General features: G+C 49.6%; 9 protein-coding genes across 9 annotated transcripts; 4 read left to right on the forward strand and 5 right to left on the reverse strand.

Moving 5' to 3' along the window:
- Nucleotides 1-70: 70 nt before the first annotated feature.
- On the forward strand, nt 71-1005 carry EJ05DRAFT_245875 (ACN9-domain-containing protein). Its single transcript, XM_033740105.1, has 4 exons — nt 71-369; nt 425-524; nt 681-856; nt 908-1005. Exons 1-3 carry the CDS (start codon nt 154-156, stop codon nt 788-790), a joined length of 426 nt encoding a protein of 141 aa, XP_033603347.1. The 5' UTR covers nt 71-153; the 3' UTR covers nt 791-856; nt 908-1005.
- Nucleotides 980-1751, forward strand: EJ05DRAFT_245910 (uncharacterized protein). The gene is made up of 2 exons (XM_033740106.1): nt 980-1476; nt 1540-1751. The coding sequence occupies exons 1-2, from the start codon at nt 1169-1171 to the stop codon at nt 1631-1633; spliced, it is 402 nt and encodes a 133-aa protein (XP_033603348.1). The 5' UTR covers nt 980-1168; the 3' UTR covers nt 1634-1751.
- Nucleotides 1752-1869: 118 nt separating this feature from the next.
- On the reverse strand, nt 1870-3952 carry EJ05DRAFT_508134 (uncharacterized protein; the record flags this gene model as incomplete). Its single annotated transcript, XM_033747983.1, has 4 exons — nt 3887-3952; nt 2832-3830; nt 2285-2766; nt 1870-2223 (listed from the first exon to the last, which is right to left on the reverse strand). The coding sequence occupies exons 2-4, from the start codon at nt 3775-3777 to the stop codon at nt 1870-1872; spliced, it is 1782 nt and encodes a 593-aa protein (XP_033603349.1). The 5' UTR covers nt 3778-3830; nt 3887-3952.
- Nucleotides 3953-4070: 118 nt separating this feature from the next.
- On the reverse strand, nt 4071-6493 carry EJ05DRAFT_508135 (uncharacterized protein). Its single transcript, XM_033747984.1, has 2 exons — nt 6142-6493; nt 4071-6090 (listed from the first exon to the last, which is right to left on the reverse strand). The coding sequence occupies exon 2, from the start codon at nt 6005-6007 to the stop codon at nt 4388-4390; it is 1620 nt and encodes a 539-aa protein (XP_033603350.1). The 5' UTR covers nt 6008-6090; nt 6142-6493; the 3' UTR covers nt 4071-4387.
- A 128-nt stretch (nt 6494-6621) lies between these two features.
- EJ05DRAFT_245932 (P-loop containing nucleoside triphosphate hydrolase protein) lies at nt 6622-9090 on the forward strand. The gene has a single exon (XM_033740107.1). It carries the CDS (start codon nt 6653-6655, stop codon nt 9032-9034), a length of 2382 nt encoding a protein of 793 aa, XP_033603351.1. The 5' UTR covers nt 6622-6652; the 3' UTR covers nt 9035-9090.
- A 56-nt stretch (nt 9091-9146) lies between these two features.
- Nucleotides 9147-10181, reverse strand: EJ05DRAFT_497473 (alcohol dehydrogenase; the record flags this gene model as incomplete). Its single annotated transcript, XM_033746537.1, has 1 exon — nt 9147-10181. The coding sequence occupies one exon, from the start codon at nt 10179-10181 to the stop codon at nt 9147-9149; it is 1035 nt and encodes a 344-aa protein (XP_033603352.1).
- A 157-nt stretch (nt 10182-10338) lies between these two features.
- EJ05DRAFT_473490 (uncharacterized protein) lies at nt 10339-10575 on the forward strand (the record flags this gene model as incomplete). The annotated part of the gene is made up of 1 exon (XM_033743411.1): nt 10339-10575. One exon carries the CDS (start codon nt 10339-10341, stop codon nt 10573-10575), a length of 237 nt encoding a protein of 78 aa, XP_033603353.1.
- Nucleotides 10576-11234: 659 nt separating this feature from the next.
- Nucleotides 11235-12101, reverse strand: EJ05DRAFT_497474 (uncharacterized protein; the record flags this gene model as incomplete). The annotated part of the gene is made up of 2 exons (XM_033746538.1): nt 11235-11961; nt 12031-12101. 2 exons carry the CDS (start codon nt 12099-12101, stop codon nt 11235-11237), a joined length of 798 nt encoding a protein of 265 aa, XP_033603354.1.
- Nucleotides 12102-12346: 245 nt separating this feature from the next.
- On the reverse strand, nt 12347-14554 carry EJ05DRAFT_524154 (uncharacterized protein; the record flags this gene model as incomplete). Its single annotated transcript, XM_033748815.1, has 5 exons — nt 12347-13209; nt 13258-13974; nt 14025-14162; nt 14212-14377; nt 14423-14554. The coding sequence occupies 5 exons, from the start codon at nt 14552-14554 to the stop codon at nt 12755-12757; spliced, it is 1608 nt and encodes a 535-aa protein (XP_033603355.1). The 3' UTR covers nt 12347-12754.
- Between the last annotated feature and the right edge of the window lie 1704 nt (nt 14555-16258).

Raw genomic sequence — 16258 nt, forward strand, 5'->3', positions numbered from 1 at the left:
AGTGAGGCCGCTAAAAATCCCTGCTCCGAAAATTGTTGTTTGGATGCTCCCAAAAAGCTGCATCAGACGTCACTACTTGGCATGTTATCGTTGCAGCATCACAATTCCCGTCAACGTCTGTTCCATATAGTGTAATATCTACCCTCTATCGCAATGAAAGTGTTTCAACGCCTCGCGGCTTCGGCAACTGTCGTCAAGTCCGCCGCCAATCTATTCGGCAATCAGATGGCCATCCTCCCACCGATTCCGTTATACCGACGACTGCTTCGCGCACATCGCAAGCTGCCCAAAGAGCAACGAACGTTAGGCGACGAGTACATCAAGGCAGAATTTCGTGCACACAAGAGCGTTGAAAATCCCGTACAGATAGTGAGAAACCCACAATGCGTATGCCGAAGACCCAGCCTAACGCCAGCCTCAACAGATCGGATTCCTCAGCGAATGGCAGATGTATGCCCAAACAATCGAAGGAAACTCCTGGCGTGACGGTAGGATGGACAAGAGTAAGGTGGACAAAATGAGTGGTGAGTCCTCATAGGGTTTCTCTTGCGCTTCCGAGTTGGTAGCCTAATGATGGGATGCGCCTGCCGTAATGGAACTGCTGCAATGACTTGTCCTCTCGGATTGTTGCAATTTACACCATTCCTAAGATGCTTCATTGCTAATTATATGTGCTGCAGACGACCAGATCACTCAAATGTACGAGCTTATGCAAGCAATTCGAAATCGTGAACTAGAAGAGAACGACGCAGAACACACCCCGCCACCGCCCCCAGAACCGAAGAATTAATGTACAGCAAGCGCTCTGTCTATTAAAGAAGCTCAGATACTGATCTAGAGCTTCACCATCTACATGGTCAATTTACAGCTCTGTCAATGAGGCGCGTTCACTGATACACAGCGACAGACCCCGCGACTTCGTGGAGACTTTCGACGTCGTGAAGGAGCTCCCAATCCTGAAGAAGACATTTATCAGAACGAAATGTTCTTCGGAACACAGTTCGACTTCGTTTCCTATCAAAAGCTATCACAAATTTGCAAAACATCTTCCCTCAACTCCAGAACCTCAAGACATCCTCTCATCTATTCTCTCGAGCAGGCTTCCCGAGAATCACAACAATTCTGAATCCTCGACAGGGAGAGTTGTCGACACTACAATCATCCCAGCATGTGTCGCTCAATTCGCTATATTGCTCCCTGTCACGCCTGGCTAGTCTTCACGCGCCCATGCGCTCCAGGGCGAAACCTCATGACCTGTCCAGCCTTTCAAGACGGCGCAACAACTGTTATACCCTCCTTACCGGTGTACGAATACACACGACACGTACCAAGACATCAATGCCCTCTATGTGGTCATCGGAGGGGATTGTACGACATGGGCATAGAGCGGATAATCAAGAATGAGAGCAAAGGCGCTAGATTTGGTGCTGGCCCGACGAAGAGAGGTGTGGGTGTGGAAATTTATTGTTGTATGATGTAAGACAATAATAGATCAGTGCTTTGCTGTACTTGCTTATGTTGATATATCTACATTCAAAGGCTCTATTTAGCATTGCTGTACAGAAGCTATCATTATTTTGTGTCACAAGCACCACAGAACCTCGAAAGTCGCGCCTTTGTACACCAGATATGAGGTTAAACTGCAAGCACGGTATCAGGACCCTACGATCACGAGCTCATTTACACGTTAATGCGCTGTACGAATCCGCTTAACGTGCTATGCCGATAAATTATACAGTGCTAGATACCCCTAATTCAAAGTTGAGGCGCACATTCCACAAAGTATCAGCTGGCCCAATCCAGCTTCCTTTCTCATGGCTATAACCTTTTAAGCAACCCTACACCCTGCTATCGCCGCTATATTATAATCTAACGGCGGAAGGTGAACTTCTTCACAATGTCATATGCCTCGTCCTCAACCTCTCCAAACGTACCAACGTCGCCCTGCTGTGCAAGCTCGCTCAGTTGTGCGACCTTGTCTGAGATAGGCATGTCCCGCTCCCAGCGTGGGTAGCTCGACTTCAGCTTTCGCATCAGTCCTTCAAGCCTGTCCCTGAGGTCATGCTTGTCTTGCTCGAGTCTAGCACTGGCGCTCAGCGCCCTGGAGGGCTCAGAACCGCGTATCTGGGGCGTCTGTAGCCTACTCCTGCGTAGAGCTGTGTGTAGATCGAAGGGAGTGGCACTTGTCCTGTAGGCTGGTGTCGAGCGGCTTGACATGTAATCCTGGGGAGTGAGGACTGGTTAGCATGGGCTTTAGGTATTGAGAGTCGATGAGGCTACATACTGGTGCATTGTCATCATCGTCGTTGTCATCATCCGAATCGGAATCAATGACGTGTCGTCGAGCAGTGGCAGTCCTACGTGTGAAGCTCGGCAGCTTACGAATCTTCTCGACTGCCCTCATACGGGCAGATTTTGGTCCTGCGCCTGTCTGCTTCGCTGCCTTTTGGGGTATGGCAGCCTGTGTTTCGGAAAGGTCATCCTCACGTTCGGCGAACGCGACTCGCTTCACAGCGCTCTTCGTGTTGAAAGTCGTGACTGGGACAGCAGGGGTGGCTGTCTGTAGGCGTGGTGCAACAGGGACGTTTCTATATTTCGGATTCTTCAGGTATGACCACCGCGCGATGCAGATTTGGCATCCGGGGTTGGCGTTAGCAGGGTTCCCGCTTACTCCGAATTTGTGGGCGATTTCGACCTCCTCGCATGAATTGCAGGGCGCCCCTAGGGGGAGAAGCTGGAATTCGGAGGAGGTAGACGAATGGCGCTCTAAGATTCCTTTACTTAGCGTTGCCACTTCTCACAATGTCGCATGAGCTCAGGGTCAAACTTACTTGATGTCTTATCGGGTGTAACCTGAGCCTTCTTGGAGCTGATCTCAATCTCAGAGCTCGGAGAACGTACCCTCTTCCTGGATTGGGTCGTACCCTGCAGAGAAACCAGATGGGGAGAATTTCTGGAAGCTTCAAGGAATGCAAATCTCTGGCGAACATGAGACTTATCAATGTCCCCCAATGACGTAGATTTGGTCAACTCAAGGTCGGTAAAGTTGCCCTCCTCATTATCATCTTGGTGTTCTGAGTCCTGGTGCTCTGGGACCTCCCGGAATTCGTGCCAAGGAGCCTTGTCGGAAGGCCAGATTCTTGAAGACGCACCATCATGGATCCATTCATTTGGCAGGGCAAGTTGCTCTGTTTGCTGTTGCTTCATTGCGTTGTTGAAATCTTCACTTACTCCTTCTCGGACGTCAGACTCGAGGTTGTCAAAATCGACTGTCAAGCAGATACGGACTTTTCCGCAGCTCAGTATCTCTTGTATATCCTCTATGAGTTGCAGGCCTTTACTGGAAGTAAGTTTTTCCTCAGTCCTGTTCCATTTGACCAGCACACAGTGACTGAGCTGGATTGTTGCAGCCAGTGCCATCAAAGACTCGTCGCGGAACTCACGGACACGAATGTCTCTGTTTAAGTTGACATCACTCCTGGCGTTGGAGATTTGTACATAGCTTGACCCATGACTTTTCGTATTGATAGGAGATGAAAGGATATCACACTTGTTAACACCGATGTGAACGACGTGTGGCAGACGTTTGGTCGTGCCAGAGACGTTGGGTATAACCATCGTGAGCTCAATTATGGGCGCTGTATCAGCACTGTGGCGAAACCAAACACTCATCGTAGCACCCTCTCTGTCGAGGAATTGGATGACTGGATCATGTTCCGGGTCCTCATCATTGGATCCTTGTAGGGCAAAGACATTGAATCTCAATTGTTTTGACATTGTCGGCTCAGAGTATATCCTGGAAATTATCGGTCGAGTAGTGAGGCCAAAGACTGTAGCGTTGTTATCTAATGCTCTGTGGCGAAGTGATTGGGTGACAGTTGCTTACCAAAAGCTTGGGGCTGGATACAGAAATGAAGTCAAGAAAGCTCGTTGGAGGTATGCCAGAAATCGGGGCACTTTCAATTTGTGGTCGGAAAGGAGGGCACATCAACAAGAAGTATTGCCAAGACGGACCTGGTGAGGCGGGCCAATGAGAGCTGTACCCCTGTAGGGTTATTTGAAAGCGAACAGTGAGTATTAATAGCTTTTTCGTTATCCCTGTCACTTGTCTAACAGTGAACGATACTACAAGAATGTCCAAGCTTCCCTATTAAAGATCTTGTAGGTGGAAATGTCTCTCCGTTCCCTTTCAATCACAGACTCACAAACATGCCAGGTCCCTTTTGCAGATACTAAATCCGATTGACGCTTTACGAAGAGCGTTGTACGAGCTGTTTATCATAACCTTGTATGCAGTCAACAGTCCCCCTACATTGATATCCCTGGCGCAGAGTTCAAGATGCCCCTTCCATGACACCATCATACTTTTTCAAGCCCTTTCGAGACTTCATGTGTACAGTCCAACCCTAACTTGAACCTTACTCCATAGTCTGTTGAATGCTTTCTCGTCCCCAACCTTTACCAAGTCTAGCAGCTGGCTAAGCATACATTGCACCTGGTTGTCTTCTTCTCCATCCATGTTTTTCTCTAGTGCATTGCACGTAAGTGTCTCCAATCGGTGGATCATGCGCTTTCTGGAGACCTCCTTTGCAGAGTCTGGTTTGGTGAAATGACCAGAGCTGGTATCGGGGATCTCAAGACTCAGTACAGGTCTATCGCGGTCGGTCATGCCAGTTTGATGATCACTAGATTGCACAGGATTGGAGAATTGGCTGTTTGAGACACGGAATTCGCTTCTTTGCGAGGTGCAGACTGGCGTGGGTGTATGATTACTACCTCGACTGCTGTCATCATTCTCGACAGTTTGAGATAACTGACTGCTCATAGCGCCACAAATAGGAGTTCTTCGATTATGCAGTGGGATTACCGTACGTATGTTGCTTTGGTGACTGTCGAGCTGGACAGGCTTGGATTCGTCCCTGTCGGGTGAGAGCTCTGGTAACGTTTGTGAGGTACGTGATGGCGCTGATTTGACTGTTGGGTCTTGGTAGAAGTGGTTGCTTAGTACTGCAGAGCTTGGTTGACCATCGACATGTCGGTCATATAGCACTGACCGGGCATAATCTTCTCGGCTTCGCTTCAAAAGCTCATCGGCCGCTGGTGAAGATAAAGCGGCTCTTTTCGTCACTGTACTGTTGGTAGACGTTCGCGGTGAACTGGAACTTCTTTCACGTTTCGATTGGGCGAGATTATTGGACGGCCCGGTAGGTATGTTCGTGCTTCGATATAGGGTCGGCGGTAAGCTATGTAGCGTAGTCTGTCCTCGTTCAGATGGGTCGCCAGCCAGCACAAATGATCCCCAGTCGACAGCACTGCCAGCTTTGAGCACTGAGTCAGCCCCGATATGGTAGCGGGGCCTGCTCAGGGGGATTCTACTCTGCGAAAAGAAGCCGTTGTTTACGGAGTCAATCAACCAATGCCTGCTAAGGTGCCGGTCGTTTTCGTAACGAATGAAGAACCGCACAATGCTATCTTTAGTAGCTACGGAAAGCGCGTTGATGGCTTCCAGACCGCTGTGCGTAGTAGGCTTGACTGGGTCCCTCAGCATCAGAACTTCCAAGCGCTTTCTCAACTTCAGAACCAAAGCAACAATTTCACATCCATTATACCTGTTAGAACTGTCCAACCGATCGGCTAACCCAGTCGGCACCCAGTTGGTCACGCCTTTGTATGACCCTCTGGGAAGGTAGGACTGAAAGATAAAACGCGATGCTCTAGGATCATTTGTTATATCCGGTCGGATATTAAAACTCTGGAGCGAAGTTTCCGTAATGAGTGCGTCGAAGTCATGGCAGCGAATCCCTGTCTGAGATAGTCTTGGGAGAGTCAATTGGCAGTCGAGGTATGGAGCTTCATCTCTGCTCTTCGGAACGAAATGTAGATACATGTTACAGTCATTGACTTCAAACTGGGCAGAGCCTTCTTCATGGCCAGTTCGACTATTGAGACTCTGGAACGCGATGACACTGACTCTGTGCTCGGTTTCGGTAGTGGACCTTGGACCCATGGTTGGTAGTCGAACCGATCATGAATCCAGAGAGATATATGGTGAATTCTAAGTTGCCAGGGAAGAAAATACTAAACATTTGTCTGCCAGGACGTCAGCAATAAGTCGAGCAGGACCAAGGTAAGGGTAGGAACCTTAGAAGCCGCCCGTATATAGGTTAGCGTTGTTTTGATTAGCAGCCCCCCTTGCTTGAGCTGGGTGTGACGACGAATGTGAAAACATGCCCATTTCGTGTGTCACGACGACAGAGCTAGGACATGGTACTGTAGCATATTGATTCACCCTGTAGTGTGGTTAAGTCAGGTTGTCCGCACAGGGAATCATCCTCTTAAAGTATAACTAATTTGATATGAAACACTGCGTTTGCATTGCCCACAGTGTCAACACAGCAAACTTGGCTATCCTTTGGGAGCCATGCAATGGTTAGCGTGGTTGTATGAGTGGAGGGCAGCGGGTCCATGACCATTATGATGGTATGCGATGAAGTTGACAGTATTAATTACCAGCCATGCAGTGGAGGGCTTGCTAGTAGTGGTCCGTGTGTACTAAGCCAAGTTAGGATTAGCTCGCGAATCTATAGATCATGAAATCTGGAAATTCGTTATCGTCGTACGCGGGCTATGAACAATTGCACGCAGCACAACCATGTCGCCACCGATCCTGAAAGTACCGAGCAATGCGTCTGGGACCAATCCTTCACATGTGTCCATGCCGACGACCAGCAAGAAGAGACTCCTCAACGGCCATCTAAAGGCGTCCTCTCCCGATTATGAAGTACAGCAAAAGCACCACAATGATGCGCTCAAACCCCTGCAAAACAACTCTGATGACAATGGCGCACCGGGGCTATCTTCAAGAAGGCCTGTGCTCCATGAAGGGCTTGCGCAGAAATTGTCGGCAGGAAAGAATGAGCAAGGCAGGCACAAAGGCGTGGTGAACGAGCAAAAGAAGGCTGCTTTATTGAAACTACGCAAGGAACTGCCGATATGGAACCATGAAAGACTCATCCGTCAATCATTGTCCGGCAATAAAGACATCATGCTCATGGTGGGTGAGACAGGTAGCGGAAAGAGTACGCAGGTACCGCAGTTTCTGATGACCGAGCCCTGGTGTAAGAGATGCATTGCCATCACACAGCCACGCCGAGTGGCGGCTATATCCCTGGCGAGGCGCGTAGCAGATGAGATGGGCATGACACTCGGTGCACCTGCCTGCCAAGTGGGATATTCCGTACGATTCGACACGTCGATAGGACCGAATACTAGAATCAAATTTCTCACAGAGGGTATGCTTCTACAAGAGATGTTACGCGATCCAACATTACCGCAATATAGCGCAGTGATCGTAGATGAGGTTCACGAACGGAGTGTCAATGTTGATTTAATATTGGGGTTTCTGCGGAATCTAGTCAGCTCCAAACGTGCTGCTATGAAAGTCGTCGTCATGAGTGCCACGGCTGACGTAGAGGGACTGACCAAGTTCTTTCAGGACGGCCTACGTGAGAAGACTATATCGAACGGCACTGACAGAAAGGCTACAAAGGTTCATAGCCAAGGGACCTCATCATCCAGCACCGGCAGTGCCAAGGCACATCATACGAAGGACTACACTGTCGATGCATTTTCGGATCGTATATCTACATGTCTGATCAAGGGCCGACAGTTTGATGTCAAAACCACCTACGTACACGAGCCGACCCAAGATTTTGTCGAGGAGGCTCTCAAGACTATCTTCAGGATCCATTGCAAAGAGCCACTACCCGGGGACATACTCGTCTTTTTGACCGGACAAGAAACAGTAGAATCTCTCCAGCGTCTCGTCAATGAATACGCTGGTGGTCTTGATGAAAAGACTCCTAAGATTCTCACATTGCCTCTTTTCGCTGCACTCCCCCAAATAGCTCAGCAGCGGGTTTTTGACAAGGCGCCTCATTTCACTCGTAAAGTCATTCTCGCTACCAACATTGCCGAAACCTCAATTACCGTTCCTGGGATACGATATGTCATAGACTGCGGTAAGGTAAAGATGAAACACTTTCGCAACAACCTAGGACTTGAATCCTTGCTTGTCAAGCCTATATCGATGTCTTCTGCGATTCAACGCCAAGGTCGCGCAGGTCGTGAGGCACCTGGACAATGTTTCCGCTTATACACGGAGAGAAGCTTTCAAGAACTACAAAAAGTAACTACCCCAGAGATCTTGCGATGCGACCTGAGTCAGGCACTGCTGACCATCATGGCCCGCGGAGTTCCTGTGCAAGACATCATAACGTTCCCCTTTCTTGACCGACCGAGCGACGAATCACTCAAGCAAGCTTTAACCCAGCTTCTCCAACTTGGCGCTCTTAATGAGTCCGCACATTTTAGTCACACAGGCAAACAGCTCGCCCGTCTTCCTCTCTCTCCAACGCTCGGACGGGTTATCCTCGAAGCTGCGAAGCCTGAACGTGATTGCCTGTCTGAAATCATCGATATTATCGCATGTCTCAGTGTCGAAAACATATTCCTCAATATTCATACCGAGGAGAAGAAGGAAGCCGCCGAAGAGGCCCGCCGCTCCCTATTCCGCCGCGAGGGAGACCATCTAACTCTTCTTGCCACTATCCGCGCATACAGTGAAGAACAATCTGATCGCCGTGCATGGTCTGATCGTCACTTTGTAAGCCATCGAGCTATGCAGAATGTTATAGACATTCGGAAACAGCTACGGGCCCAGTGTGTGCAGATGAAATTGCTTGATCGTAATGCTACAGAAGGCTCCAGGATGGATGAAGACACCAAGGCGGCGATGTTACAATGTCTGCTGAGAGGTTTCGCTACGAACACCGCCAGGCTTATGCCGGATGGGTCGTACAAGACGATGGTTGGCAATCAGGTCGTAGCCATACATCCTACTAGCGTGCTGTTTGGTCGCAAGGTCGAGGCTATCGTGTTCTCAGAATTTGTCTTCACGAATCGCAGTTATGCAAGAGGGGTGAGTGCGGTGCAGCTTTCCTGGGTTGGTGACGTTCTAGCTGGCGCTACATGAGACGATGCATCTTAATGCACATAATCTTCCTACGCTAGTATGAATAACCTACATACTGGAGCAGAACAGATGGCCTGGCACGAATAGAAGAAGCATGCTGACTATATCTTACCTACTTGATCTCCACGACGACCTTACCTCTCACATTCCCCCTCGCCACCTTCTCTAACGCCTTCTTCATATCACTAAACGCAAATACACTGTCGACAGTGACTTCCTCCGGCCTCAACTCTACGGCCTCAGCCAACCACGTTACATTCTTCTCAAAGATGATACAGTCGTACCTGCCCAGCACCCCGAGCCATCCCAATACCCAACGCACCAGCATACGTGGATGTGTTAAGTACAACATGCTTCCCCCAATCAACGTCCGATCCGTCTTGTCGCCCACTATCGTCACGTATCTCCTTGTGATCCCAATGCAATCTGACCCACCTACGCAGTCGATGACTGCATCTGGTGCAAAAGCTCGCACGCCATCTGGCACCGAATCTTTCGTATAATCAATGACTTCACCCGCGCCTAAACCCTTTACAAACTCGACATTCTTCCCGGAGCACGTGGATAACACGTCCCATCCTCGCTGGCGCGCGAGCCGGATCGCATACATGCCACAACTCGTACTCCCGCCTAGCACCGCCACTCTGCCTAGACTAGCACCTCCAACCCGCATATACTCCTCGACCAAAGCGATCGTCGTCCGTGCCGTCATGAACACCACAGGCAGGCTCGCGGCCTGTACGAAACTCAGTTGCGGTGGCTTTTTGGCGATCATCAGGTGCGCACTCCCAGTGTCCAGCACTACAACCTCCGCCGCACAACCGGGGCCCCGCGGCGCCATGCTCACGCCAAACACCTCATCTCCCGCAGTGTATTGTGCCTCAGAGCCCGCGCGCAGCACGGTGCCGGCGAAGTCGCAGCCGATGGTCTTGGGCTGGTGGAGAGCGGGGAGCGGTAGCGACCAGATAGCCAAGTTCATAAGTTGGATATCTACGGGATTGAGGGCGATGGCGTGCATCTGTACAAGTATCTCAGTCGGGCAAAACGAGGCTTTGGGCGTCTGGTCAGTCTGCTGCAGGCATTGCGGATAGCCGGAGTGCGTGTATGTCCATGCCTTTATCGTCACAGGTAGATCAGATGATGCCATTATATTGTGGTGTTGCGATGCAATTGTTGTCGCTGGGTATTCGTAGAGCTGATACCAAGATGTACCACGGAGATCCCCAGTCTGCTCTGTTCTGTCAAAACACACTGATGTAAATCTACGCCCATGTGTGGAAAGAAGTCTCGCATCCCACCTCATTATGCAACTACTAACACTCTTCCCTCTGATTTGCGCCCGACGTCATACCCTCTCCTCCTGCGCGCCGCGCCCATACCCCAACCTAACTACCTACCTAGGTAACCTCGGGCATGTCAGCAAAGCCTTAGCATGGATGCAGTTCCAATTACCTTTCAAACGCCAAGCCACAAGCGGGCCGAACCTTGACACATCACAGCGGAGCACTACGGTCGTTATTCATGCATGCATACAAACATAATCCGGACGTTGGGATATGTGCGTGTCTCCAAACCGCCCGTTCTTGAACGCCGGAATACAGATGGGGCACTGGGCATGATGCAATGGATATGCATGGCTAAGCTGTATGCATAAGGCGCTTTGCATGCAGGCAGCTGCGAGATGCGACTGGTGACTTGGAGTGGTTGAGCATATGCTCAGGGGAGAGAGGTGATGGCTGGCAGATCTCGTTTTAGTGATACCTGCGTGGGAGGTTTGATTGACGGCCCAGTTATGTGAGTGGTGACGCGCTATCTCTTATCTGGCGAGCCGAACGTAGTTTTGAGCTGGATTGTCGTGAGAGGCATGCATGTAAGGTGACAGGACTATATTTCGGAGTTAAGGTTTCGAGAAGCGTCTAAAACCGAGGCGAAACACATTAGCCGACATGCAATAATTCACGAGTGCTTCAGAAGTTTTCAGACTAGCAGTCTTCCATTCCACCTCGAACACTATCGGGTTGCGATAGAATATATTATACTTCATGTTTTATTCGCTGTGCAACAGACTGTTTTGAGGTATAAACTGCGCGTCCTAGGACGCGTAGTCCTAACAATTCGTGGGGATATCACTGACAGACTATATCTGCAAAATCCGACGCTGAAAGCTGTGCAAGGTCCTGGTATGGACGAGTGAAGTCGTCTACGATCTGGTATCTTCGTTACCAACCATGGTATGGCCCTGTCCGACGTCTTCGTTCCTGGTGATGCGGTCGCGCATAATGCTCTTTGCAGCCTCCACACTCGAAAGTCCTCCTCGGTCCTCAGTATTCGAGTCTTGCATCTCTGCATCGATGGCTTGGTTCGTCTGCGTAGACACCCCACTGCTGATACTTACACCAGTCATCGGGCTCGGCGGCGCTTGCTCGCCACGGAGATATTGCGGGACAGCGCTTGCTTTGCCAACGACCGGGCTTCCGATATGACTCTGTTGCCGTGCTGGTGTACGCGCTCCCTCGCCAAAACCAACTAGACTCGCAGCCTCATCACTGAAGCCTCCTGTGCTGGAAGTTTCCATGTCCTGATCCTCGCTCATCTTGTCGCCATCGATGGAACCGCTAGCCCATGTCGTACGACCACCAACGCTGCCGGTGGCCGAAGCACTGCCGACAGTGCTCCTTTCACGGAATATTTGGGGTTGCGCATTCTGATCAAAGTATGCCGGGGTCGAGGACAGGCCTTGGCCTTGAGCAATGATGTTGGCTTGCCTGGTTGTTGCGACGCGCTCCAGGCCGGCCAGGCGCGAAATGCGGTCAGCGCGCTCGGCATCCTGAGGGTTCTGGTGGTGAGGAAAGTGACCACGGTGGCCATCTTTGATAGCTACGGTGGAAAGCTCCGACATGGATGTCGTGGTAGAGTTTGGCGTGCCCCTGAGGGAAAGAGGAGTTAGTCTATGCTATTGTTGTGCCAACTTAGGGACTTTTATTAGGATGGCTTACGGAGCGTCGGAAGGAGTGACCGGGTCAGAAGGAGGAGGAGGAAGATTGATGAGGGTAGGTGCTTGCGACATTGTAGGATATTGTATCGAGGGGTCGAGGACGTTGTTCAAAGATCGCAGGCCTGCGCTGACACACAGGAGGGCGGTGGTCTCAGCGAAGGTGGCTTCGATATGATGTCCAGGTATGAGCGATTTATCGTCGCTTGCCGCGTCGATATAGTATAGCTCAAGTAGATGTAAAGAAGTGCGTTATGTGTGTGTGTGCGTGTGGGTAGAGACAATGCAGGAGAAGGCAGACGTTGAACCGTGAAAGTATGTGCCCGCCGTTCCAGGTCCCTGCTAGGTACGTCATATGGCTGGGCCAATCACAGCCCTGTCTTGGCAGGGTCCTTGGGCTCTCCAGATAGCCATATAGACTTTCCAATCCCTCTTGCACAATTCAACAACATTCACTGTTCTCTCCACGAACCGCACACTTCTGCTTCAGACTGATCTGGGCATACCGTCTCATACCCGGATGATCATGAGGAGCACACTTTTACTTTATGGCCCGGCTCACTACCTTGGTCGAACAAGCAGATCTCTTCAGGCATAACCCACCACGGGCTATAGCGATATAGGTGGCACGAGGAGAGACATTCTCATCGCCTACATTTAATATTTAAAAGACAATACATACTGCTAGGCTTGGATGATCGCTGTATGGAAATGATCGCAGTCGACAATCACAGTTCGCTGTGCTTTGTGCTTTTCCAGCTATCGAAGTCGCTTAACCATCTCTTCACCGTCCGGATCTCCCATCGGTGGGCCTCTCGTATGAATTGTGGCTCGGCGCCTACGTCTTTGATGCCGGAGCTATCCCAGTGATGACCCGCCCCGGTGATGAGATACTCAGGCCGCAAGTCGCTCGAGTACCGTTTTGGGGCGTTGTTACTGTGATAGCACAAGTCCAACCAAACATCTTGATCGCCATCAATGTGTGCCAGTCGATCAGCTTCCACATCATACCCACCGTACTTGTTGTACTTGGCTAAATCAGGGGTTTTCGGGATTCTGTTGTACTGGCCTGGCTCGAAAGACCACTCACACCACTGCTGGGTGTAGGACGGCTGGAGGACACGAGAGATGAGGCTTTTGCCGTGCGTTGGTGCAGCGATGAAAGCTCCCTGTTCTGTGCAGGCTGTCCCTTTGTCAGGCTTGGTGCTTCACCAGGCATGCAAGAACTTACAAGTGTATAGATACGATCGGTCACCAGAGTTCGCAATCTCAGCCCACGCAGTTGAGTTCTGCGTGCCGAAGCATTTCTGGTTGTTCAAATCTCCGTCCTCGCATAACGGAACAATCACATTCTTCACGTATTCAGCATAGTTCCCCAGACCTTTCCAATCTTCGCCTCCTGTATAGGCAGCAAGGACGCTGTCGACAGCAGTCACATCTTCTGGTGTATCAAGATCGGTGACATTACCGCAGAACTGAAAAAAGTCATCGGAAGTGTAGTCCGTATACCAGTTCAACTCTTGCCAAGTATTTGTCGGGTAGAACATCGGCCCTCCAAGCGGGAATGCGATAGTCATCGCAAAGTCTCTACTATCTTTCAGAGCTTCCAGACCGAAAGTCTGTTTAAGTTGCGTGATAGCCGCTGTGTTGTTTGAGAACAGCACGTGATCAATGTTGTCCACTAACTTATTGATCCTGGCAATACAGTCTTGTGGACCATACTTTTGAATTGGATCATACCATTGCGCGTAGCCCAGAACTGCGTTAGTTGTGGCGCTGCTTGCAATGCCGCCATACAAGATATCACCATATGTTTGTACGGAGAAGGCTGTTTGGGCGCCAGCAAGACTGCCGCCGTACAAAATCCATGGAGTCGACGGTGCTGTCACGGTCGCATTTACTCCTGGGAACGTTGCGTGTCTGGCGAAGTTGACATTGTCAGCGATGGCTGTAAGGGCTGTTCAGCATGTCACTTGTAAACCATATAGGCGAACCAACTTTGCTCCGTTGTCAAGTACGCCAATTCATCCACGGTACTTGTTTCAAATGGGTAGCTTCCGCCATTCGATCCGCCGTAGTATCGATTCTCGAGAATGACTCCCAAGCCGTCAAATTGCTGCATGAGGACTTGAATGACTGTAAGTCATCAGTACGCTTCTTCAGTTTGTTTCGGTGCTTTTCTAACTTCCAGTCTGCAGATTTGAGAGTCGACTTTCACCGCTTGTTTCTCCTCCAATGTACAAGAAGACTGGGCCACCAGGCTTGTAGTACGACGAGTCGAAAAAGTATCGTTGTTGAAAAGTACCATTTGCATGCGGCTCATACCTCTTGCTATTAGGGAAGTGATCGATCTATTTATATCAGCTCCGTTAAGGCGAACAAACGAATTACAGTACCGTTTGATCGAATGTGTATGCTTTGTATACTGCTGGGAAATTTTGTCTAGCAGCCACTTGAGGAGCTACATAACGAATTGGTTCAGCCGCGCCGCTCACAAGACTCGCAAGACCCATTCCTGCCGTCAACATAGTGGCCAGTTGTGGGACTTGCATCATGTATGGGGCTCTTCGACCACTATACTACGTTTGCAACACCACTGGATTGGAGAGTGTTGATGAGAATTCAGCAGTATACCCCTCGGATTGCGAGGCTCGAGCCACGAATAAAAAACCACTGGATCAGGCCATTGATAGTGCTACAGCCCCACGGGTACATCCATCCATCTAGGCCAGTATGACGTATCTCGTAGGCGTATGTTATCGAACTTCCTGTTCTGGACTAGCGGGAAGATAAGAAAGAGGGGTCCGGACTTCATCACAACTAAGAGCATACCTGGAAGAGAAATATGAATAAACTAAAGGAAATCAACAGTACATGTTTCATCAATGGCCTTCGATATTTGCCCAGGACGCCGAGCACGCCAAGTTACTGCTTGTAGCCCTGAAAGCTTGCCCAGCAGCTCTAGAGCTGGAGCGTTGCCTGGATAGCTTATCTTGTGGGACGCTTGCCTGCCGAACTTCACTCTGTCGACGAGCTATTTATTGTACATTGTCTTTGATTGCACTGATTCTCGAACTTCTGTGTTAAGCTAGACGAAGCAACATAGAGTGTCGCTGAAATAAAGAAGGCACTAGAAGCTGAAATAGTCGACATATCACATGCTACTACCTGATCTATGATGAGATCCTATGCAAGAAGATGGTCAGCCTGCGCGGTATCTTTTAAACAGTAGGACAATCTTGAAATAGTCCTCCCAGGACATTCCCTTTTAGCATGGAGTGCAAAAAAGACTTCGTCAATGCATTTGATGCCTCAGGCTCAAGTCCAATTAGATACAAATTCATTATGTTTTGCTAGATTTAGACACGTTAGTTAAGTTGGATAGATCGATATTGAATATGACCAAAGTGGTTGTGCCTGCAGTGTCTTTGTATATGTTGTTCAGTGGACGTGACCTAGCTTCCACGTCAGTGTCCTTTCATTGGAAAATTTTATCCTAATTCTTTGGTCGCAGGCTGCCCTCAGCTTATCCCACGTGTTACTATATAGTGTTCTGCATAATATCAGACGCTGCGAACTAGCCGATATGACTGCTTCAATTCCACGACTATCATGCGACTAGTCTCAACCTGCTCCGCTTATAACGCGTCTCCGCTTTAGATGGGTCCGAGATATAACGACAAGGCAGTTGAAATACCTATGGTCTGAACAGTTTACACGCTCTGTTGTTGCCTTACCTGAGAACGATGCCTTGCGTGGGGGCTGCACTCGTCTCACCACCTTACATGGGTCGATTGGTTCATGTGTATCCATGGCGGGCAGTAATCAGCCTTTGCAAGGTAAAAGAAGAGGGACGTGTTTATTGGCCCCTATATTTAATATAAGACGACAAAAATAGAGCACCAATCCCGCTGTCTTCTCAAACAAGGAACTAACTCTGGGCGAGGTGAGACTTAGCTCAGGGGAAGCCTTGCAGCTGCTAGAGGCAGACATATCTCTTGGATAGCGATATGTTAGAGTACGATACTCAGATCAGAGCTTTTCTACTCGCAACTTGGAGCGTAGCATCGATTGCTATACAGATTTTTATTAGCATGAGCCTAGAGACTTACTTATTGGATAGTCTAGACCAAGACCTATAAGGCTATATCTTCAGTAAAGTTACGGGTTTGGGAGTCCGTTTCAGCTTTGGAAACATAGCCTGGTCTCTACCACTCATTTTCACTTACGAA

The sequence above is a fragment of the Pseudovirgaria hyperparasitica genome (assembly GCF_010093815.1).
Source record: "Pseudovirgaria hyperparasitica strain CBS 121739 unplaced genomic scaffold EJ05scaffold_3, whole genome shotgun sequence".
Lineage (NCBI taxonomy): Eukaryota > Fungi > Ascomycota > Dothideomycetes > Acrospermales > Acrospermaceae > Pseudovirgaria > Pseudovirgaria hyperparasitica.